Source organism: Camarhynchus parvulus, chromosome 9 (genome assembly GCF_901933205.1).
Source record: "Camarhynchus parvulus chromosome 9, STF_HiC, whole genome shotgun sequence".
Taxonomy (NCBI): domain Eukaryota; kingdom Metazoa; phylum Chordata; class Aves; order Passeriformes; family Thraupidae; genus Camarhynchus; species Camarhynchus parvulus.
Window position 1 is genome coordinate 1697143 of NC_044579.1, and position 25687 is coordinate 1722829.

General features: G+C 43.4%; 1 protein-coding gene and 1 non-coding gene across 2 annotated transcripts; both read right to left on the reverse strand.

Annotated features, from left to right (window-relative positions):
- Positions 1–2657: 2657 nt before the first annotated feature.
- KPNA4 (karyopherin subunit alpha 4) lies at positions 2658–23942 on the reverse strand. The gene is made up of 17 exons (XM_030954082.1): positions 23763–23942; positions 16960–17004; positions 16279–16368; positions 16162–16191; positions 16030–16082; positions 15239–15334; positions 15071–15156; positions 13367–13453; positions 11844–12013; positions 11710–11754; positions 9686–9817; positions 9375–9503; positions 7963–8067; positions 7094–7165; positions 6346–6508; positions 5537–5631; positions 2658–4572 (listed from the first exon to the last, which is right to left on the reverse strand). Exons 1-17 carry the CDS (start codon positions 23829–23831, stop codon positions 4474–4476), a joined length of 1566 nt encoding a protein of 521 aa, XP_030809942.1. The 5' UTR covers positions 23832–23942; the 3' UTR covers positions 2658–4473.
- LOC115907201 lies at positions 8800–9060 on the reverse strand. Its single transcript, XR_004061017.1, has one exon.
- Positions 23943–25687: the final 1745 nt, after the last annotated feature.

Genomic DNA, 25687 nt, shown 5'->3' on the forward strand with positions numbered 1-25687 from the left:
GTGTCCGGCACCTCAACCCGCGGAAAAATTCACCCTGAAGGTGGAAAACGGGAGACACGGAACCGCAACTTGTGCCAGATGCTGAGCACGGAAATTTAAATTGTTTCGTCTTTTCTTTGAAGCTCGTTTACCTGCGTTGGCTGCCGAAGACACCTGAGAGGGTTTTAGGACACGGGGCAGGGCTGGGTGGGATTTTGGGAAGGAATTCCGCCCTGGGAGGGTGGGCAGGCCCGGAGAAGCACCCAATGAAGGCTCTTCTCATATTCACATTATTCTATATTGATTTACAGTTAATTGAAATTACTCTCAGCTGTTACAAAGTGCATTTGAAAGAGAAATGAAACTCAATGTTGTGATGTAAATAATAATAATGCACCATCATTCCAAACTTAATCATGTCTTAAAACTACTGTGTAGAGAATATTGTACAAATATCTGGGAACCAGCAAGAATTAAGTTTCTAATAATAAAAACCCTCAAGCTCTAATCACAAATTACCCAACACATCAGGAAAACCTTAAGGGGAAAACTACAGGAGCAGGAAATAAGGGAACTTTTGACAATAATTCTCAATACTGAGAGTAACAGCATCTGTTGGTTTTCATCTATTTGATGTACTTAAATTCAGAATTCAAGAAGAAGGAGCATTTCAAGTGCAAACTGCCACTCCAGGAATGAAATCAGTGATTAAACCCATGGTCTGTATTGCTGATAGGCAGTCTGACCCTCACCCACCTTTCCATCAAATTACAAAACTCCTGGAACACATTTACCAATAATTGGCATTTAAAGTTGCCCAAAATTGGTCTTTTTCTAGTAAAAGCAGCTTTTAGTTCTTTACAGAAATTTGAAATTGAAAGTATTGACATTTTAATGACAATTTAAGGAAAAGTCTTCCTCAGCTTTGGGGCACACCAGACCAGCAGGGTAAATACAGGATTTATAATGGATTCACTGGCAAAAATGGGAATTATTTGATGGAAATGAAGGTTCCAGCCCCTTCCTGTGGATAGCACAGCAAAATTAATTTCCCCAGGATTTCTGTGCCCCCCGTTTCACTGGAGCAGTAGCTACAACTTACCCCGAGGAGTTTGTAAACTTGACACGTTTGCAGCTACCAAGTTTCCTCTGACAATATTTGATCCAGATGCAGAATTCCTCTAATTGCTTCCAGCCCCAGGAGCAGCTCTCCTGCCAGAGCTGGGTGACACGCAGAGCTGAGGAAACATTTATAGTTAAAAGTGGCAAAAAGTCTCCGTTTTAATCTGCAGCCATCCTAAAGTTACAAAGTGACTCTGCCAGGGTTTCATTTGCCTTGAAATCCTTTTCATTTGTTCTTATCTGACTGTTCTGTGCAGAAATGAGGATTTTAACCAGCCTGCCCCACTCCCAAAGCAAAAATTCACAACTTACTGGGAAGGAAGATGGGATGAGCTCTGTCCAGGGAATGCTGAGAAGAACCAGGGATAATTCCACTTCCAGCAGAGAAAGGATCAGCTTCTCTCAAGAAACCCCTTTCCTCTCAGCTTATTCTTCTTCCCAGATCCTAAAATTCCAGGGTTGCTAATTGATTTTTTTCCCCTTAAAATAAAAATTCTTATTCTCCTTTATTCCTATTATTCATTTATTTCCTTAAAATAAAAATTCCCACCTGGCACAGCTCATTTGTGGATTCATTTTTGTCCTTTTAATATTGTAAATCTTTTTCTATTTGCTATCCTAAAACCAGGTGAAAAGATAATTTTCTATTCCAACATACAGGATCTTTCTAATATATAGAACATATAAAAATGGATACAACACCCCAACTCAGTGATCATATTCCCAGAGGCAATTCCCAAATTAGTTCTTGTTTGTATCCCGAGATTCCCCAACAAATCCCCCTTTTCCCCACAAAGGAATCAACGGCATCACCTCAAAATGCAAATTTTGGGAAAAGAGGCATCGCCCAAAGCGGCTCCCGGAGCCCCGGTGGTGCCACCCTGTGGATATTCGGGAATATTTCCCATTCCCGGATTTTGGTGAAACAGGATCTGCTGTGAAGCAGGGGAAGAGAAATTTCCCTGTTAAAAACTCACTCCAAAACCCCAAATCCACCAAGAAAGGGAAAAAGCTGGAGCAGCAGCAGCTCAAGGAAATTTTCTGGATTTATGAGGAAGTGCCCAAAAAGGCATTTTTTGGCATTAAATATGGAGTTTTGGGGGTATTTTGTCTTTAGGAAAATAGAAGCTACCACAAATACCTGTTCTCTTCCTACCCCAACAAGCAAGGTCTGTAAACCAGCAATTTTCTATGGAACATCCCTCACAAAGGTGTTTGAGGGTGAAAACTATGATTTACTGGTTAGAATTTTCCTTAGAACGTTGCAACTTCCATAAAAAGCATTTCACTTCCCTCCTCCATGGATTCCCTATGTTTTCCATACAAACAGCCCTGAGAATATACAGAGGTAATTAAGTAAAACTGAAATAAAATTGTTATTTTTTTAAACATTTACAGCAAAATAACTCCATGCTTCCAACCTGCAACACGCAAACATTGAACAGGTAAAAAAAACCTCAACCCAGAGTCCTTAAAAATCACTTCCTTCAAATAATCTCTGTGTTTCATGCTGGAAAACGTGAATATTCTATAAAGAAACAGGCAGGGCAGCAGAGTTGCAAGTTTTAATGTTTATTTCCCCAAGACAGCCTAGCCTGCACTCTACTTGGATAAATTCACAAGCTAGTTTTCCGCTGCTTCTAGTTTTAAACTTTTAACCATGTTTCTGATGACAAGGAATGCTGCAAAAATACTCTAGTCCAACAAAGAGTTATGATCACAAAATAATCTTTATCCATTCTACAGTGTTTCAGAATTACCAGCTGATTTGAAAACACAAGGTAGATATAGATGCTAATGGTGGCTAACCTGGGATGTTTTATTATAGCAAACTGTTGTTCATGCAACACTTGTGCTCAAAGGGGAAGGCACAGCATTTCCTACAATGAGCCACCTTATCAAGAGTTCAGTTTGTACAAATTTGTAACATCACCTTGAATTTAGTGTGCACGACCTCAAAACTGAGGCATTCCTCCAATTATAAAAACACTTGCATCCTTTTTGTGCAAGTTTTAAAAATACAAAGTTTTTTTTTTTTCTCTCTAAAGTGGCTCAAAATAGATTGTTCATGGCTGCCTACATCTAAGATAAAAAGAGTCTAAAACAATTGGATTAGGCATATTAAAGGTGTTCAAACCATGACTTGATTTGTACATCTATTCACACCTCTTTTTTTCGCTCTTTATTCAGCAGTACATATGCACCAAATTTCATTTTTAGACGTTTCCATATCATTTTCATAGAAAACAAAGTTTGAAAACAAGTAACATTGAAACACAGCACGGTATCCTACCACAACAGAAACATTTTGGTTACAGGACTCAACGAAATCTAAAAATGAACTATGCTGGAGATTACCACATGCAAAGGTCTTCGTGTTATCTTTGAAAATGAAAAGGATGAGGTTTTATTACCACATTTTTACTGCTTTCTACTATTATGGCAACTTGTGTACTGCAACACAGTCTAGTTTGAAGGGAAATGGATGATTTTTTTTTTGTTTGTTTTTTTTCCATGCAAAAATCTACAAATTAGTTTTGATGATATGGAAAAGCTTTTCATAACATCAAACATTCATCTGGTGCAAATGCACAGGGAAGCCTTCCTGAAATTCTGACTTTACAAACAACTAAGAAGCCGTAACAGGAAAAAGAAACTAAAAAGAACTGAAAGAAAAAAAAAAAAAAGAAGAGGGGGAAAAAAATTAAAATAAAACAAAACAAAAAAAAAAAAAGAGGAAAACACAGGCTGCAGGAGTAAACCAGAGTCTGCTGCTAAACCGGTCTTGGTGTGTCCAGTGTAAGTCAACACTTGTGAACTCATTGGATGATTTTAGGTTTCTCAGCCCCTGGAGGCGACTCAGGCTCGCACGCTCACAGACACATCACAGGCACGCCTCTCTCGCTCGGCCCGCCCCCGCGGCCCGGGGCAGGGCTGCAGACACTCACGGACGCTGCCATTCAACTCACACGGGGCTGCAGAGCAAGGCCTGGGCTGCTCTCCCTGCGCTCTGGGCATCCCGACTCTGATGCTGACGAGGCTGATGATGAGAGTACTGCGGCCCCCCGCTGCTCGGGAGGTCGGTGTTCCTTCTCAGGCACTGGAGATCTGTGACCTGTAGCCCTTTTTCTTTGAACAATCTAAAGAAGCATTCAGTGTGAAGTTTGTCATTACATTTTGCCACTCATTCTCACTCGCACCCACTCGCCATCTTGACTTCATTTGGGCTTTTCTGTGATTCCAAATGAAATCTTCACATTTACTTTCCCGATTTAATGCAGCAGCGGATCCCATGAGCCAAGATTGATGGATCAAACCTTTTTTTTTTTTTTATTCAGTGCTGCATTGTACCTAAACTTCCAAAATACCACTCTAAAACTGGAACCCTTCTGCTGGTACATTGGCAGATGAATTGAAACCAAATGTTCCGCCTTGGATCGCTTCTGGAACAAGGCTTGGATCTTCATCAATCTGGAACGCAATGGGGACATTGTGAGCAGGGACACAACAGAACCTCCCCACGCAGGAGCTGGACAACCCCAAAAGCAGCTCTCTCCTCACCTCCCTGCATCCAGCCCTGCCATCCCTCCCCTGATTTAGTGAGAGCACCAAAATGAAGTGATTGAAACCCAAATGTTTAGCTTGTATTTGTCAGGGAGTGCTACATGGCACCCCAAACCCTCCTGCTGACACAATTTGCTCTCCTGGAAAACCTTTGAGCAGTATGAGAAACTATCCCAGTCCTTAGGAGAAGACCTCTAAGCCAAGGAAGGACTAAGCCCAAACTGACACTGGATTAAATTCCAAGTCCAGCTGTAAATGCCAAAGTCGAGTTGCTAAACAAGATTTGGCTCTTACTGCTCACAGCAAAGTGAAACCCAGCACAAGAAAACCTTCCAAGTGCAAACAGGCCATGAATGCAGCTGAACCTGACCATTCTGCAGTGTTCAAGGCAGCAGGAAGCCCTCCCTGCATGGCCCAGACTGCCAGGGCTGCCCTTTCCCTCTGCAATGAACTTCCTGACTGGAAATGCACACAGATCAGCCCTGCCTTTGATTTCTGTTCCATGTCTGAAACGGGAACAACGCTCCTGATCAGCACATTCCACCCCTGGAATTACTCAAATATTCCAACTGCTCTGTTTCTCGAGCAGCAGCCTCAGCCCTGGAGTCAGCAGGGAGCTTATCAACTGGGAAATGTCAAGCTGAGAGTTCAGGGAACTATTCACAGCCTGGGATTCTAATCCCTAGAGATGAGCCTTAAATTAGGCATCAGATCTGCTTTAGATGCTTCATCAGCAGCGATGGCAGGAGGTGCTGGGGGTTCACACAAGGCTCCAGCTCTCCCCTGAGCCCAGCCCTGGGGCTGCTGCCTTCCCCTGCAGCAGATCTGTGAATGCAAACCACGAGCACACTGCAGGCAGCTGCACACTCACATCATCTGAGGAGAAGAACTGGTCAATGATCTCATAAGCCAGTTTGTAGATGTCTTCATTTTCATGGTTTTGTAGCTGTTCAATTTTCTCCAGGCCTGCAACCAACACACAAGAGATCTCAGAACAGCAAATTCAGGCCAAACAACTTCCAACAAAGAAATTAAAAAATACATTGGGAATAGAGTTATGAATGATCTGGTTATGAATAAAATGCTGTTGAACCCACCTGGCCTATTTATATATATTTTATATATATAAACACACAAGATCAGTACATAGATTTGGTATTTTAAGGATTATTCTACTCCATGTTAGCAAATCCCACAGTTTTTCACCTGTGCCCAAGTTTAATATCACTGTTCTTTCATCCCTGAAAAGTTTCAGTCAGTTAAACCACAAAGAATATGGAGCAAGTCTCAAAACCATGAGGAAATTAAAGTTATTACATTTTTACAACCACTGTATGTAGAATTATTTTTCCAAGTTCACCAGGACATGACTTGAGCATGATTAAGGTAAGCACATCACCCCCACAAGGACTAATTTAGTTTCTGTTAATTAGACTAATTTGTCTAATAGGCAGACTGTGACGAAATTAGCACCTCATGAACTTTACTGCCATTATCCTGCTCTCCACATTTTATTTGATCATGAACTTAGGAAAAGCTGTGGATATTCACCTGACAGGCATGAAAAGGGTGCTCTAAAACAGGTTTGCTTACAATATCTGTGCCAACAATAAACCCAACACAAGCAGGATGCCAAAGCAGCAATCCCTGGAGAAGTTATTAAAGCCTTGCTCCTCCTACCTCCACACTCTTCTATAAGATTGGCTATGGTTTCTGCTTCCTCTTCAGCCATTTTTAATATATTACTTAGTCCATCCAGAACCACTTGCACAACTTGTGCATCTTTTACCGTCAGCAAATTGCAAAAGGGAGGAATTACGTTTTGTTGAATTAAGTAAGCCACCTGAGGGGGGAAAAGCCAAGAGTTACAGCAGGAACGTGGCAGCAGCACAGGCAAACACATCCCAGCAAGCCCAAATTGTCAAAGTCACCCACCCAGCCCAGAGCTCTCTGCAGTGGCCACCCCAGGAAGCCCCTTTTGGGAAACGTTTGGGTACTAAACTACAAATAGATGGGAGATTTACAGCACCCCAGGAGCAAACACTGTGAATTTGTCAGCGCAGATAAGGAGTTTCAACCTCAGCTCTGAAGAGTGGCAGCAGCACCCCAACCCTGCCACAAATCTCTTACTCTGGGCTTACAGGGACTTGTGTATCCCCTACTCATGGGTTACTGTCCTTTTAATGATCACATCCTTATGGTGGGGGGAAAAACATAAAAAAGAAATGTGGAATGCTTGAGAATCCCATCAGAGCCTAACTGAAATCATCAGGGATGCTCCTGACCTCAGGTCACCCCAAAACAAGGGGAGGTCACACTCAAATCCCATGGGGAGAAGGGAAAGTGCTGAACAGAGAAGGAACAGAGACAGCCACAACCCCAGCACCTCCCAAGACAGAAAATGAAGATTCCCCAAAGCTGGACTCACCTGGTCTTTTCTCCCACTGATTGTTAGGTTGCTTATTGCCCAAGCAGCTTCTTTCTGAGTCCCAAAATCCCCCTGGAAGCACAACCAGAGACAGAACAGTCATCCCAGGGGTTGTGTCAGGCAGGATTCCCACAGATCTGCATTTGTTACAGTCCCCAGTGCAAGGTGTCACTGTAGCAGGTCAGTGTGAGGTAACAAATAAATCCTGTCCTGTTTGAGTCTCTCTGTTCATCCCTCCCTACACCCAACCCAGGGTGTGCAACTGGTTGGGAAGGGAGGGGAAAGGGGGGAAAGGGGGGAAAGGGGGGAAAGGGGGGAAAGGGGGAAAGGGGAAAGGGGGAAAGGGGAAAGGGGAAAGGGGAAAGGGGGAAAGGGGGGAAAGGGGAAAAGGGGGAAAGGGGGAAGGGGGAAAGGGGAAAGGGGGAAAGGGGGAAAGGGGGAAAGGGGGAAAGGGGGAAAGGGGGAAAGGGGGAAGGTTGTTTACAGCAAGGCAAAGAGCTGCAGCCCTGCACTGTGCCAGCCCTTATCAGCAGCTGCCACATCTGCAGGGCCAGCTGAGCCCATGGCAGCTCTGATAAAGCCCTGCACACTGCAGCTGCTGCAGCACCTCAGGGCTGGGATGACACAGAAAAGTCTCCAATCTTTTCTCACAGATCAATAAATTGGCAATGAACAGAGCTATTTGTGACCAGCTCTGGGTTATTTGTCTTTTCCCTTAAATAATTCCCACATGCTTTTGCTGTTCCTTCCTTCTGCCACAGCAGATCCTTGGGAGAACAGAGTGGTTTGGGAAATCACTTTTTAAAAGACACCAAGAGCTGGAAAGGACAGCAGGATTTGAAGCCCAGCACCAATGCCTGGGATCTGACCTTATCTAGAAGATGGATTATCATTGGAACAAGGTTTGCATCTATTACTGCCTGAACTTGCTGCTGGTTTCCTGCAGTGATGTTAGATAGGAACCACACTGCTTCCTGCAAAATAAAACATCAGGAATTAACTCACAGAAGGATTCTACATCATTTGTGTCCACTGCAACTGGCCAACCTCGAACACAAGCAAGCATTCCCTCAGTTTGATTGTGCAGAGCTGAATTCTTGCTGAGACACACCAAAGGGACAATCTCACCTCAGGAGGCTCCATGAGACTGCTCAGCCTTTCACTGTTACCAGCTTCAACCAAATACTTCAAATTAAAAGGAGAAATTATTTGGAAACAGAAAAATGAGCATTTCTGATTGCTTCCAGCCCTGCCAATTAGCAGGTTTCAGGATTGCTGACAGAATCCCGCATTCCAGACACGACAGTTCTTTACTTCCTTCCTAATGGCTCTTCTGAGCTTCAGGAAAACACAGCACTGTGAATTCAACACTTGATTTTTAACAATACTCTGAAGTTTATGACTCTTTATGCTCATTCTGCCCACAAACCCAGGACTCTCCTGCCAGGCAAAGCAAGACCAGATCTCTTCCCCAGCAGCCCCTCCCTCTCCTCCCTTTCAGAGTGGGAATCCAAACTTTAATAACAGGTAACAGTTTTAAATACAATTTTAAGTATATTCAGAGTATCAACCTTTTAATCTATCAACAACTGATAGATTTCTCCCCTCCTAGAAATCCTCCACCATTCAATTCCCTTCTCAGCCTCCCTAAACTTTTTAGCTGAGAATTTCAAAGGAAGCTTCAGCAGTGTTCATCCCTGACTCTCTGAGATCAGAGCACAGGATCTGGTGACCCTGGAGACACTTGGGCTGCCTGGGGCTCTCCTGGTGGGCTTTTTTGGGGCTTTAATCACCGGCAGTGTTGCAGAGGGGCCCCGAGGTGCCCAACACGCCTCAGATGCACTCCTGGCTCAGCACTGCCATCAGTGCCCCCAGGGGAGCCCCCACACACCTCACACAGCCCCCACCCCCCTGCTCACACACACCCCATCCAAACACACCCAACTGTCTCTGTGTCATCACTTCTCAGAGGCAGGGTAACCCATTCAGGTGACATTTCACGTATTGAGAACTCCTACACAAGTCAACAGCCACACTGATAATAGAAAGCTTTGATTTCCTACAAACATTGACATTCCTGTCCTTCCCTGTGGATATTAATTCAATTCCTTCCCTATGGATATTCATTTCCAGAAAAAATAAAATCAGTATTTGCTGAAGTTTGCCACAAACTGGTGGAAGGAGTTGATTACTCCCATCTTTATGACACCACACAACGTGGAACCCCAGCTCAGCCAAGCCTATAAGTTCTCCATCAGGTAAATTCCCTGGTGTTGCTCACCTTATTAATTTTTTCTTTGGGATGTGTCAGAAGTGCTGGGAAATGTGAGAGAGCTTCACAGTTGAGAACCACCTGTGTCTGCTCATCGGTGCCAGTGACGATGTTCCCCACAGCCCTCAGTGCAGCCGTCTGAAAACAAAACCAACACATTTCCTCTCAAAACAACCTTCTCAGCAAATAGAAATATATTATGCAAATGCTGCAGCACACAGGAAAAAAATATTTATAACATTCAATGTGAGTTATAAAAAGGAAGGATTTTCTGCAGTAGCACATTTTGGGGTCACCTGCTCTGTGTGACCCAAACTCACCTGGACTTTGACTTCCTGGTGGCTGAGGAGAGGAACCAGGTGAGGGACAATCCCAGAGTCTATCACCATCTGGATCTGCTCGTTGCCAGCATCCGTGAGATAGGAGAGTGCCCAGACTGTATCTACCAATATCTGACAGGAGAGAACAACAGCTCTGGCAGCAGCACACACACTGATCCCAGCCATGGACACACTGACAATGAATCTGAATTAACATCACACACACTGATCCCAATCATGGACACACTGACAATGAATCTGAATTAATATCACACACACTGATCCCAATCATGGACACACTGACAATGAATCTGAATTAACATCACACACACTGATCCCAGCCATGGACACACTGACAATGAATCTGAATTAATATCACACACACTGATCCCAATCATGGACACACTGACAATCAATCTGAATTAATATCACACACACTGATCCCAACCATGGACACACTGACAATGAATCTGAATTAATATCACACACACTGATCCCAGCCATGGACACACTGACAATCAATCTGAATTAATATCACACACACTGATCCCAATCATGGACACACTGACAATGAATCTGAATTAATATCACACACACTGATCCCAGCCATGGACACACTGACAATCAATCTGAATTAATATCACACACACTGATCCCAGCCATGGACACACTGACAATCAATCTGAATTAATATCACACACACTGATCCCAGCCATGGACACACTGACAATGAATCTGAATTAATATCACACACACTGATCCCAGCCACGGACACACTGACAATCAATCTGAATTAATATCACACACACTGATCCCAGCCATGGACACACTGACAATCAATCTGAATTAATATCACACACACTGATCCCAGCCATGGACACACTGACAATCAATCTGAATTAATATCACACACACTGATCCCAGCCATGGACACACTGACAATCAATCTGAATTAATATCACACACACTGATCCCAGCCATGGACACACTGACAATCAATCTGAATTAATATCACACACACTGATCCCAATCATGGACACTCATGGATCCACTGACAATCAATCTGAATTAATATCACACACACTGATCCCAATCATGGACACACTGACAATCAATCTGAATTAATATCACACACACTGATCCCAGCCATGGACACACTGACAATGAATCTGAATTAATATCACACACACTGATCCCAATCATGGACATTTATGGATCCACTGACAATTAATTGGAATTAATAGCTGTGAGCATTCACATGCAGAAAAGCCAGTTTAAGTAGCAGGAAATGTGAATATTTCAACTGACAGCTGGCAAAAATATTGAGTGAGTGTTGTTTCAGCTGACAGCTCTTGACTGGCTCACCAATACAGGAATTTCCAAAATTCTAATAAAATTAATTTCACTTCCTTAGAGACAAGAAATTAAATCACATAATTACTACAAGAATTGTAAAGTCAATACAGATATATTTTTTGCAGAGCACTGTTGCCATTAACTCAGCTACAAATTCTTTTGGAAGCAAAGAATCTTAAATTCTGATTTATCTTCAGACAAAAAACTGACTCATTCCATAACTTCAATGAAGTTTTGCTCATTTACTTCACTTTTAAATAACAATTTCATATTAAACACCTCAGAAGTCACAGCTACCCTGACATTTGACATGTGCAGCAGACACTGATTTTTCTTTCATTCACACTGATTTTCATTACAAATTGAAGTGCTAAGCAAAAAATTCCTGTATTTCTCTGTGAATGAACACTCACAGAAATAAAAATAGCAAGCAGTTTCAGTCATAAATGCAGGGAAAGTACATGCAAATAAACACTTGCAAAGACAGAAATACTAGGGAAAAACATCACTATTTAAAAATAACATCAGTATTTTAAAAGAAGCAGTTAATAGATATCCACAGCAGCTTGTCCTAATCAAAGGGAACATCATAGATTTCCATTTTATTTTACACTTCAGCTCAAAAACCACAGCAGAAGCTGCACGTGGCTCTAAGAGGGGTCACTCACATTTACATCCGTGTGGTGAATTAAAACACAGAGCGCTGGCAGGATCTGAGGGGGGAAACAAACACCTGAGGGTTATTTTGGAGGCAGGCAAAGCCCAGCTGGAGCCCAGCCCTGCAGAGCCCTCCCTGCATCACCTCCTGGATGGTCTCCATGGGTGGAGGGGGGTCCTTGTGGCGGCACAGGTTCACCATCACCCAGGTGACGTTCCTGAGGAAGGTGATGGGGATGGAGGGGCTGATGAAGGACAGCAGGGGCTTCACTACTCCAAGGCTAATGACATAATCTCTACACTGGGGTCCATCACCTGTGGGACACAAGCAGCGGGGTTGGAACAGAAAACATCCCAGCATTTACAGATTTTATCAGAAAACATCCCAGCATTTACAGATTTTATCAGAAAATATCCCATTCCTTACAGATTTTAACAGTAAACATCTATCCCATTGTTTACAGATTTCTATTCTGTTAAAATTTAGAGATTTTACCAGAAAACATCTCAGCATTTACAGATTTTAACAGTAAACATCAATCCCATTGTTTACAGATTCCTATTCTGTTAAAATTTAGAGAGTTTACTAGAAAACATCTCAGCATTTACAGATTTTACCAGAAAATATCCCATTCCTTACAGATTTTAACAAATATCTATCCCATTGCTTACAGATTTCTATTCTGTTAAAATTTAGAGATTTTACCAGAAAACATCCCAGCATTTAGAGATTTTACCAGAAAACATCCCATTCCTTACAGATTTTAACAGTACACATCTATCCCATTGTTTACAGATTCCTATTCTGTTAAAATTTAGAGATTTTACCAAAAAACATCCCAGCATTTACAGATTTTAACAGTAAACATCCATCCCACTGTTTACAGACTTCTATTCTGTTAAAATTTAAAGATCTTACCATAAAACATCCCAGCATTTAGACATTTTAACAGAAAACACCCATTCCATCATTTACAGATTTTACCAGAAAATATCCATCCCACTGTTTACAGATTCCTATTCTGTTAAAATTTAGAGATTTTACCAAAAACATCCCAGCATTTAGAGATTTTAACAGAAAACATCCTATCATCTACAAATTTAAACAGAAAACATCCTTCCCATCATTTAGAGATTTTACCAGAAAGCTTCCCATAATTTACAGATTTTACCAGAAAACATCCCAGCATTTAGAGATTTATGGTGGTGGGTAAAGGAAAGGGGTGGCAGACAACACCAGACCACCAAGAACTGTCAGAGCCCAAAATATTCCTGAAGATTCCTTGAAAAAATTTCCAAACAATAATAAAACAGCCCCAGAGGGTGGTGGTGGCAGGAGTAACAACAATAAAATAAAACACCCCCAAAAGTTGGTAGTGGCAGGAGTAACAATAAATAATAATAATAATAATAATAATAATAATAATAATAATAATAATAATAATAATAATAATAATAATAATAATAATACAACCCCAGAGGGTGATGGTGGCAGGAGTAACAATAATTAATAAAACATCCCCAGAGGTTGGGGATGGCAGGAGTAACAATTAATAATAATAATAATAATAATAATAATAATAATAATAATAATAATAATAATAATAATAATAATAATAATAATAATAAACAACCCCAGAGGGTGGTGCTGGCAGGAGGAAGACCCACCTATGATATTTCCTAAAGCCCACACTGCTTGCTCACAAACATTTTGATGAGGTGAATGCAGCAGTCTCAGGAAAAGCGGCACAGCATCTGGAAGGTACAAAATGAACCCAGGGAAATGGTTAAAATTGCATCTCTAAAGAGCAAAAACTCTCACATGAGACTTTATTTCCCTGCTAAGAACTGGTCAGAGCTTCACTAATTTCCCAGGTGATACTAAAATAAAACACTGCAATGATTCTTCCTTTGCTGCATATCCTCACAGAGCCTGCACTTGAGAATATTAAACCCCTGACATTTCATTTGTTTGCAAGTCTCAAGTTTACTGAAGCTTGTCAGGATCCAAATTTAGCTCCATTTATTGAATTCAGAAATTCCCTGCTAAGTTATGCAGCAGCCCTGAGTGCAAAGGAACAACAGAGACCAAACTCCAATGAAGCAACTGGAGAATAAGCAGGAATGGAGTGGGAATTAAGGAGAGGGAATGTGGGAAGAGGGCAGGAAAGAAATCCACATTTACATAATTAATTCTGTTTTATTCTCCCCCAGCACTGAGGTGCTTGCTTACATAACAGCCCAATCTGTAAGGAATACATTTATTTCATAAATTTCAAGAGAAATTTGAAATTTTTAGTTAGGTTTTTGTTCTTAATGTAAATCATGTGTTTACTAGAGAAACAACTCATCAGCAGGATTCTTATTTCCTGCTAAATGAAGGTATTTACAGTGTCTGTATGCAAGGAGAAAAAACATCTCCAGCAAGCAGATTAATAAATTCTTATGGGAGAATTACAAAAAAATCTTTTAAATTGAAATAAATCATAATTTTGTATGTCACAGCTATTAAACTAACTGAGTGCAATACAGACCTACAGAAATCACTGAAAAAGTGCTCAATCCACTGAAAAATTAAAGTGTTCTAGATCAAGGGTGGGATAGATTATTTATTAATTAGATTTCCCAAAGAAAACTCAGCTTGCAACTGGGAAAGGAAGAGGATGGAGAAAAAGATAAAAGTATTACCAAAGGTACATCCTGTAAGAGTGAAAATCAAATTATTTCAAAGTTCACAGGCTCTTAACCAAGTTTGCAAAAATAGAAGCAACTGATCTTGCAGCCAACGTAATTTTTGTGTATTTTTTTTCCTTAAATTTTAGGAAAAACTCATTTCACTGTATCTTTGATTCTTTAAGAAGCTCTGGTTTGTTCACTCAATTAAAACCCTGCCCACTTAGTTCTGATTTAGCAACAGAAGCTCTGCTTCAGGACGTGCTTGGAGTGCAGAACAAAGTTTGCTTTGCCTGGTAACTCAGATTCCAACTACAATTCCTTCCCACGTTTCAGATGCCCCAAAATAGGAAGGACAGGTTTTGTAATTCAACTTAATTTTGGAAGAGTTCGGTGTCAGGCACCCTCTGATCTGTGAATATTCTCCCCTTTTCACAACAGGGAGCTTTTCAGAGGGCTTGTCTGGTTTTATTCCAAGATTTTTGGTGGTTTTTTTTTCAAATTTGAAAACTGGAAGCCAGCAGTATCAACTCTGCTAAGATATTTTGAGTTTCCAGCTGCTGTTCACCATTAGGAAACCCCAGTGGGTTTAAACCCAGAGGAAATGAAGGCAAAAGCAGCTGTGAGAGGTGAACACCTGGCACAGCTCCTTCAGGGCACTGACTGACAACCTGATCCACTCCCCCCTGCAGGACTCACTGGATTGAACTACAGCCTGGGTCTGCTCCGAGGTTCCAGAGGCAATGTTTGTCAGGGCCCACGCAGCTTCAAACTGCAAGGAAGGACTGCAGACAAACAAAAAGCACAGGTGTTAGCACTCAGAGCTGGGCACAGCAGCTGAACAGCAAGAATTGCTGCAGCACTCACTTGTCATCTCTTTCAAGACAGTGCACTAGGATAGGTAATATTCCTGATTTTATTAGGTCGTCGATGGGTGGATTGCGGTCACTGGACAGCAGCTTCCTGCAGGAAAATGGACAAAAAACCAAATTACTGACAAATCCTGCCTGGAAAGGAGCAGGGAATTGTTTAATCCAACCTTCCCCTCAAAAAGGGACCAGTGCTGCCACTGGGGCTGGTCAGTAAAGGCTCTCTGTGGTTGAGTTTGGGAATCTCCAATGTTTGGAATCTCCAACAACCAAACTGCTCCTGCTGGGCTGGGAATTCCTTCCCGAGGGTTTCTCTCCTCCTCCCACAGACCCACAGGATTTGTTTCCTCCTCTTTAAGTGAAAATAACCCCCCAAAGTGAAATTATTGAGCCACTGGCAAAGCAAAGCCATTACATCCATTTCATTCCATGCTTTCTCCCCTTGGGAAGTTTGTCACCAGTCAGGAAAATAAAAGATAGGAGTTGTTCAGCTCCAACTCCTAGAAAAGGAGACACTCAGCTTTTTCTGCACTTAAAGCCAAAGATTTTACAGTCCTTTAAAGTGTGAGAAACACCAAGCTTGCACCAAAATAAATCCAGGTATTTACATGTGAAGGAAATCCACACTACTTAAAAGGTCTGCGTATTCTGGTTTCTTTAAAGTTCTATTTTCCTTTTAAAAATCACTTCATTAATACAATTTCACTTAAGCTAGGACACATTTTCTGACATTAAGAGCATGACAAAATAAGAATAAAATCAGGATATTTGAGGAAAATGTGTTCTTACCTTGCTGCCTGCACAGCACTTAACTGAATACCCTGGTTGTCACTTGAAGCATTCTAAAATAAGAGAAAACAGATTTTTCACACATCTGCCATGATGCCATGAAGAATATTCAAACAAGGTAATAGTTTTTACCTGTACTATTGCCTCCAAAGAAGTGTTTTGCTGGAAAACAGAGACAGGAAGCAGTTAGAAATTCCAAATGCCTTTTAAGGATGCAAAAAGAAGAAATTATTGCAAGTTAACTCTTACCACTCTGAAGTCCCCATCAATATCAGAATCCTCACAGATATCTTCATGGGGAACATTCCTTCTCTTTAGGAGATGCTCATCTCTTTTGTTCTTAAAGAGAAAAATGATGGAATACCTTTAAAACTTGGACTTAGGGGGAGTGGGGTGTTCTGTTTCAAACAATCATAAATATGCCATCACTGACACTTAAATTTTCCAAAAACAGTTGGAAAGGACTGCCCAGAGATGCACATTTTGGGAATTCTTCCTAAAAACTGCATCCAACTTGTGCTGGAAGTTTGATGGGCACACATCCATCAACATTCCAGTTTATTTTTCATAACGCAATTCAGATGTTAGTATGAAATTCCTTTTTTCCAACAATTCCAGTTTTACCTTCACACTCTTCCACACTTAATTGTAAGGAAATAATTTTCTGCCTGCAGATGAGCAGGAACAGCTGATTTTTAAAGGAAAAACTAAATATTTAAAAACCTCTAGAAGTGCAAGGAGGAGTCCCTTAATTAGGTTACAAATAAACTCCAGGTTTGCAGGACGAAAGTTGTGGAACTCCCATAACTTCAGAACTTTTGAGGCTTTAATGAAATCTCTTACATTTTATCAGAGTAACAACAAAGTCAAACACCACTTGCTGAGAAGAATTTTATAAAATAAAAGAGTAAAATCTCTGGGTCATCTCACCTTTCTCAACTCCACGACAACTTCATTTCTTTGTCTTCTCATAGTCTGGAAAAAATAAAGATTAAAAAAAATTATAATCTGAATTTAGATCAATTTAAAAAGTTCTTGTGCAACTATTTCAGTTCATGCACTTTAAACAAAACTTTGACACACAGGGTTTAATTTCCATTATAAAAGTAGAGCTCCTACAAGAAATTGAAATAACTACAATATTTCTGTTCTCTCATACTAAAACATTCTCCTAAGTCCTCAAGATGAGGGAAAAAGGAATAAAACCATATTTTTCAAAGGGCAAGATGGAAAGGAGCTGTGCATAAAACAGCACCAAAAGCACTAAAAGGACCATGGCAATCTAACAGTAAAATAACTTTATAAAGAAGCTCAAATTAAGAGACCCTGCAAGCAGAGCTGAGTTCCAGAACTACTATTTATAAATTAGAACCTTTGACATTCTAAGAGCAGTATTTTTTGTCATTTTCTCTACAGCTGCCATTGACAGTACTCAGACTAAAACAACAATTGTAAATATACATAAATTGGTTTATTGCTGCTTGTGCTGCTGCAGTAAAAACAGAAACAAATCAGTCTGGAGTGATTTTATTTGATCACTTTGAACTCTACAGCGAATGAGAACAGCGAAATTCCAAACAATTCCATTTTTATTGTGACAAGCCCAGGGGAAGCTGGAAGTCCCTGAGCACAGGACAGAAGGAAAAGGAACCTCCTGAACAGCAAGATGTGAAGATAAGCATTAAAACCTCACTTTCAAAGCATTTTCCTTTGTTATTCTTATCAAAAAGAAGGTGCAGTTCATCAAATCCAATTTCAGTTGAGCACGACACTGCAGCTCCCCAGAGAAAAAGGGTAAGGAGAGGAAAAAGTGGCAAAGCAGGGATGGTTCCTGCTGCTCTGCAGGGGCTGAGGGGGAAATCCAACCTCCTCCAGGGACAGCTTCCTGCTCTGGAAAAGGCAAAGTGCCAGGGGCAGCTGCAGCAACCCGGGACAGCCAGGACAGAGGAGCTGAGGCTTCTTTTTTGTTCTAATATTTGTTTTGTCCCACTCAATTCTCTCTGCGTCAGCAGCAGCTTTGCTGGGAGCAGCAGTGTCACCCCTGGGGTCTGGCAAGAGCCATTCCTCCCCAAAATCAGCAATCCCACCCACAGGGAGTTTGATTTTGCTGCCCTGTGCTTTGGGAAGGTGTTAAAGCCCGGTGAGATCCTCAGGGCTGTGGTGATATCCCCCAGGACAATGGATGCAGCTCTGAAGAGCACAGGGAAGGCAGGAATCACTCCAGGGATGTTCCTCTGAGCTCCAGGAGAAGCTGAGCCACTGCTGGATCCCACCCAGCACTTCCAGGCTTTGCTGCAGCTTCCACCTGCTTTAGGTACTCCAGGCTCTCAAATGCTCAGGGGAGTTTCTCCAAACTCCACAGATCTGGCACATCCAAGATAAAATAATGGGAGGAAAGCCTCTGATAACAGATTGCAGAACTGCACCACGCCCCTGATGATCTCAGAGAGCTTTTAACACCTTCCCGAAGCACAGGGCAGCAAAATCAGCATTCCCACCCAAAAGCTGCCCTGGGAGAGGGGTGGCTCTTCCAGACCCCAGGGGTGACACTGCTGCTCCCAGCAAAGCTGCTGCTGACACTGAGAGAACTGAGTGGGACCAGAACAAATATTACAATAAAAAATCCTCAGATGTGTCATTTAGAAAAGTCTGTATCATTTAGAAAATTCCTTACTTAAAAAATCCTATCTGCAGGTGATCAGACTAAAGAATCCTCTGCTGGGACAAGAAGAACTTTCTCCCTCCTGCCACAAGCTGACAGGCCCTTGCTGAATTCCTGCCTGCACACCTTGGGGTCACAAAAGCCTTCACATGAAAGACAAGCCAGCAGTGAAGTCACTCTGATTTCCCAAAGCCTGGCTCCACTAAAATCACTCTCTGTGTACACAGAGCCTGTTGACAGAACAGTTACAGGTCAGCGTGGCACTGCTCATCCTCTGAGGAGGAGGAAGAGCACAACAAATGGGAACTGAAGTCAGCTCTGCCATGGGATTCCCAGTGCTACCACCCCAGCTAGAGATGGAAGAGTCTGGACAAGGTAAAATGCCCAGCAGGGCCCAGATGGACTTGTGCAGCTTTTGGAGAGCAGCTCAAAGGGCAGAGATGAGAGATGGTGGTGCCCTGGCACGTGGGGAGGGATTCCTTCTGCTCTGGGGGAGATCTGAGCTATGTGAATCAGCTCCCAGCTCCACAGGAAACCACTGGGACCAGAAAGGGCTTTACAGCCGAGCTCAGGGAGGCCTGGCAAGGGCTCCAGCACAGAAACATGGCCCACTCTGTCAGGAATTCACGTGGCTCTCTCAGGATCCTGTTTGTCATTCGCTACATCAAAAATCAAATGATCCGATCTATTTCTGTCGGCCTGCGATGGCCACCCCTCCATCCTCCTTTTTTCAATTATATTTAGCTTCAGATTTATCATAAGGGCTATTTCTGACCATTAGTCATGACTGAGCCCTTCAGCTTATCATTCAAATCTCGTGGTAGCCATGCCTGCAGGATCCTGGGACATTCTGGGAGTTTTCAAGCAGCTGGGATGCACCAGCTCTTCCTAAACACACCTGGAATGGGATCCTGGAGTGGGATCCGGGAATGGGATCCAGGAGTGGGATCCCCTCCCTGAAGGGATCAGGAGCTCAGCCTGTGCTCACTCCTGGCTGGGATGGGTTTTTTTTTTTTTTTGCTGTTATAAAATGTTCCACTCAATTTCTACACTTCCAGCACAGGAGTAACTGTAGAACTTTGGCTGCTGCCCTCATCCCAGGGAATGGTTTGCAAGGGCACATTGTTTCTGTTGGGGAACTGCAAAGTCAACAGTTATTGTAAATAAAAGATGAGCTGGTTGTGCCATCCTTCCTTCCTTCCTTCCCAGGAAGCTGCTACCAGCACCAGTGTGGTCTGGGACTCCAAATAAAAACAAAACACAGCCCACAGGGAATAGACAGCTGAAACCAGACTATTTTTCCTCAGTTACAGTCAGTGATTCAGGCCCTCCTCCATCCATTACCCCCCTCCTATACAAATCCTGTCTCAACTCCAAAGTGGAGCAATGAAATCTGCTCTAGAGAGCACTGACAAAAGTGCTTTGGGATCATAAAGCCAACCCAAGATACCCCCAGAGGTCACATCTCAGCAACTTCAGAATGGAAATGGGAGTCTGAGTTCCAGATAAAAAATAAAAATCAATATGACATTACATGTGCCACCAGGCCCATTTCTCCTGGAGAAGCTGTGCATGGCAGAGAAAATGCCTTAAACAAATATCTCAGTATCATTTGGAAGTGACAAGATGGATGAGCTTCACCACAGAACTCCAAGTCGGCTTAAAGGAGCCTATTTTTATCTCACTGAGTGAAATTCCTGCTCTCCTTCAGTTCTTCCATATTTAATCCCAAGCAGACTATTTTGTGTGGGATACAGAAAGGGTTGAAAAGCTTCAAAGTACCTGCAATATTCAATATATCTCACACCACCACCTTTCCTTCCCTCCCCTGGAGCTTCCTTGGTGTTCTCAAGAAATATTGGTATTTTTGAAGTCCAGTGAATGATGCTGGCAACTCTTAAAATCGTGACATTACTGATCTTCAAGCATCTTGATGCAACGGCTGCTCCAAAATTAGTTTTGAAGTGCTCTGCATCACGGAATTATCATCATTTCCCTTCATGCATCTCTCAATTGCAGAGCAGAAATCTCTATTTAACCCCTCTCCTGTGCTGGCATTGTTCAAGCAATCCTCCATCTCCTGCCCAGCAACACAGGTGAGAAAAGATTCAGCAGATTCTTCCAAGATTTCCAGAGAAATAAAATGAGGGAAATATTTTTTATTGCATGTCAAAAAAGCCTCTAAATGTCAGTCAGATTGCAATGCTGCAGCAGGCAACAATCACCAAGAGAAAATGAAATGTTCAATCACCAGGTGAAAGAGAATGAAGTACATAAAACACCCCAAAACTCTGCAAACCTTCCCAAATCAAGATCCCTAAATGCAGGACCAAAAAGGCATTATTTAAACTCAATTTGTCCATAAAAATCTAGCACAGCCACAATGAACAATCTGGATTTATCTGGGCTCTGTATAGTGAAGATCTGATATTTAATTCCAAGATCTGTGGTATCACTATTGAAAACAAAGGTTGGGTGTCAGCACAGCCATCCCCACAATAACCAGCAAAAACCAGCTCAGCCTTTCTCATCCAAGGGGAAATAAAAGCCCAAGTAAAACCTGTTCCTCACTGAAGATGAAAAAAGTCACCTTACCCAGCTCCCTAATGGATCAGTATTTGCATAATTTAATATCAGAGTCCAGATAAGCCCTTCTTCAAGTCAGGCTTTGGGGTTGGAGGTTAAAAACTGTGGCCACTTCTGCAGCTCTTAAGGCTCCTCTTTGTGCTGAACCAATTCTGTTTTTCCCCCACAGCTCTAAAATCTTGAAGACCCTAAAAAAATGTTGCAAGCACTGAGCAGAAATCATCAATTCCCCCCAGAGATGCTGCCTCAGCTCCAATTTACTGCTCTCCCACTATTACAAACTTTATTACACCGTGTATTCCTTTGGGCAGGGGCAGAAAGCAGGGACAGGACAAGGATTTCCTGGAGATTCCTGCTCCCAGTGAATCCCTCAATTCCCAGTGTCACCAGCAATCTGTCATCTCCAAACACATGGCAGCAATTATTCACAACGTGCCCGTGCAGGAAATGTTTGCCCAAGACTTCAGCATATGAAGGAATTTTGTCAAACATCTTGTGTAAAACAGGTGCTTGTGTTGGGGGTTGTTTTCTTTTTTCCCCTCTTTTTTCCAGGCCAGAATTTGTGTTTTCAGAAGCATATTGGGGGAAAGAAATCAAACATCTAAAAAGGTGAATAAATGTTTGGTACTTTAGGGGATAAAATGTAGGAAAATCCCTGATTTTGGTCAGAAATACAAGAACTTCCTGTGAATATGTAAAACCTGGAAGGCAAGGACAATGTGACAGGAACTGTAACTGTCAATGGACTGATCTGAGCACATGGAATTAAGAGATAACATTTTTAGGAAGTTTGCAATTCACAGCATGGCAACCTCTCATAACCTCTAGAAATCTCTCCATTTGGCACTCACCAAAATTAGGGGGATTTCTCATTTCTCTAGTAGTAAACTGTCATGGAAAATTTTTAAAAAAATGATGGCTTTGTAAAAACAACCCAGGGCCAACGAGAATTTCAGCGCAGATAAAAAGGGGGAGGAGTGAGGGAGATAAAGATCAAATGTTGGCTTCCTCTGCCAAATAAATACACAACTTTCAGCCCAAGCAGCCCTGCAAGCTGGGTTTTGGAGGCTGGCTGGGAGTGGGCACCAGCAGTTCCCCCAGCCTGATGGCCAGTGTGATGTGTAAGCAGTTACTGAGCAGCAGGGACAGCCAGAAGCCTGAGCTATTGTATGAAAAATAGCCCTGCACCGTGGTTATTTTAGGGAGCAGGCATGTGCTCCAGGATTTGCTGGATAAATGTCACTCTCTAAAATTTAACACGGCCCAGCAGTGGGTTTGGGCTGTGGAAAAAGGCATTTCAGTGCTGCAGCAAATAATAAAAAAATGACTGAAGAGCTTCTGACACACTCCCACGTGGTGTTACCTGCGTGTCCATCTTGAACCTTCCCTGCTTCAGCCCTTTTCCCCTAAAATGCTGCACCAAAGCACCTGAATTCCAGCCTGTGTCTGCTCAGGAATCCCATTTTTCACTGTAACAGCACATCCTGTGTGCATTCCTAAAGGAGCCTTCCTATAGCTGCCTATTCAGTGGTAACAAAATTGATAAAAAAATAAATTAGTATCTAAGGCAAGGGGTTACCTCACAACCCTGCCAGCAAACAGAGCAATTTATTATTCCAGCTCCCAATATTTTGGCCAAAAGTTTGGACATAACTGAGTAATAAACCGTTTTAATCAATCTAACTGGACAGGTTAAAAAGCCAGGTGTTACAGACTTCTGGGAAACTTGGCTGATGTTTAAATTAATACAGGGAACATAAAGGAGTTTTTACTTTTGAAACATTGTAATGTCTTCATATATAAGACTGGAATATTATGGAAAACACAAGGGACACTTTGAGGCCAGTAAAAAGCAGCCAAGAGAACAGCAAAATTCTTGTCCAGAACCCTGAACAGACAATTTTAAGCTCCAACTAGCACTCCCGGTCGAGTGTTTAAAGGTGAGGATTGATACCTAGCTTTAAAATTTGACTACTTCCTAAGGAAACCCCAAGTTAAAAAAAAAAAAAAGAGAGATAAAAAGTGTTTTTTTAAAAAAATAATCTTGCTATGAAAGTTGGGGCGTTATTTATTTCATTATGTATCCTGGAGACACGCAGCAGAACACCCAACCGGGCCCAAATCCTGACTCAGGCTTTTAGGGGCCGCTCGCTGGGATCGTTCCTGCAGCAATTCCGGCGAGCCCACGCCGCACCGGGGCCGCTGGGCCAGGGCCGGGCCGAGCCCCGGCGGGCGCGGCCGCACGGGAGGAGCCGCGGCCGCTGCCGGGCCCGAGGGGCTCCGGAGCGACCCGGGCGGATGCGGCCGCTGCCCCTCGCCGGGAGCCCCCGGGCCCGGCCGCGCCCGGCCCGCAGCGCGGCCTCGGCGGCTCCTTCCTTCCTCCCTCCCTGCCCGGCCTGCCCTCCCTCCCCGCCCGGCAGCGCCGCTCCCGCCTCCCCGCGGCTCAGGGCGGGCCGGGCCGCGGCCGGGCCCCCGCCGCGCTCACCTCCAGGTCGCGGCCTTTGTTCTTGAAGTTCTTGAGGCGCTGGTTGTCCAGCTTCTCGTTGTCGGCCATGGCGGGGGGCGGCCAAGGAGGAGCGCGGCCCCTCCGCCTCCGCCCGGGCCCGAACGCGCCGGGGGACCCGGCGGGCCCGCTCTCGGCCTCGGCGAGCCGGGAAAGGCCGGGGCGAGGGGCGCCGCTGCGGGGCCGGGTGTGGGGGCCCGGAGCGGGGCCGGGCGCGGTGCGGCGGGCGGGAGCGGGGCCCGGAGCGGGCGGTTCGGAGCGGGCCCGGGCCGGTCCCGGCGGCCCGAACGCGCCGGTGCCGCCGAGCGGGGGAAGGGACGGGGCGAGCGAGGCTGGGAGGGGGGAGCGGGGCCAGCCTCGCTCTGGGCGCCGCCGCCCATTGGCTGCGCCCCGCGCGCCCCGCGGCCAATGGCGGCGGGGAGGGAGAGGGCGGGAGCGGTGACGCAGCTCGGGCGCGGGGAGGGAAGGAGGGGCCGCCTCAGCGCCGCCGCCATCTTGGGCGCTGAGGGGCTGAGGGGAGGGGCGGCGGGACGGGCGCTCCCCGCGCCTGCGCTGCTGCCGGGAAAGGACCAAAGTTAATATTTTAATCCTTCCCCCGACTGCGCTTTCCCTGGCTTCCCTCGTGGAGCCGACAGTTAACAGTTTAATCCTTCCGCTCGCTACGCTTGGCATTCACTCCCCTCATGGAGCCGAGAGTTGACCCCTGAATCGCTCTCCCCGCTTCACCTTACATTCAGTCCCCTCATAGAGCCCAAAGTTAATAGTTGAATCCTTCCCCTTAATAAAGTTTGCATTTGCCCCTATCATGGAGTCAAAAATTAAGTTTAATCCTTCCCCTCATTACACTTTGCATTTATTTGCATCATGGAGCCGAAAATTACACTTAATCTTTCACCACACTTTGCATTCGCTAAGAGTAATCTTCCTTCCTCCCAGTCTTCCAGAATTTTAGCAAAAAAAAAAAAAGCTGCTACAGAAACTAAATTTTTAAATGAAATGAGATAAACAGTGTTGAAAGCAGTGGAGAGATACACTTGCAGGGCAGAGGGGATGGTAATTTTGTTCCTACTTCTGAAATTTTACCTGGAAAATAATGCCTTTGTGCCATTACGAAAAGAATTCTCTAGGGTGCGTATATAAATAAATAAATAAGTAAATAAATAAATAAGTATGTATATATAAACATACTGCCCTGATCCTGCCTGTAGTCTCTACTCATTTTTAATGATTGGAAATGAACTCTGTGAAGTCTTCATTGTCGATAGAGCTCATTATAATTTTTCATTATACTTGTTGAGAAAAGTCAAAGTTATGACAGGAGATGCTTTTCCCAAGCATGAAAATGAAGTCACCAAGTCCCTCAGAGACTGAGGAAAGAGAACTTGGTTTAGCTCCTGGGGAAAACACAATGATTTTTCAGACTATGTGTGTTTTATCTCTGGACGTTTCCCAGAGAATGAGGCTTAGCTCTAGATACTTCTCCAAAAAACCCCAAAAGTGACAGAGGCTGAGTCACCGCAGCCCCATCTGCTGCCTAAATGTAGCAGTGATGCCACAGCAAAATGAGGAAGGTAAATTAGTCAGGGCTAATTAGTGCTGGTGGTATTCCATACAGGCATGGCTTGTCTCACAGTATATAAAGGATTTTCTCCAAACCTGGTGGAGGACAGCAGCCCTTTCACATCCCAGTCTAGATGGACAAAACCGACATTTTCTAAATACAGCTATTTACCTTTTTAAAATGTAATGCAGATTTTCCATGTAGTAATGTTGTAGAAGACTACATAAAGACAAAATTTTTTAAAAATAGTATCTTTAGTTAGTGCTCTGTTTCATTTACAGGCTGAGAGTGTTAGGATTGTTCAGCCTAGAGAAGAGAAGGCTCTGGGGAGACCTTAGAGCCCCTT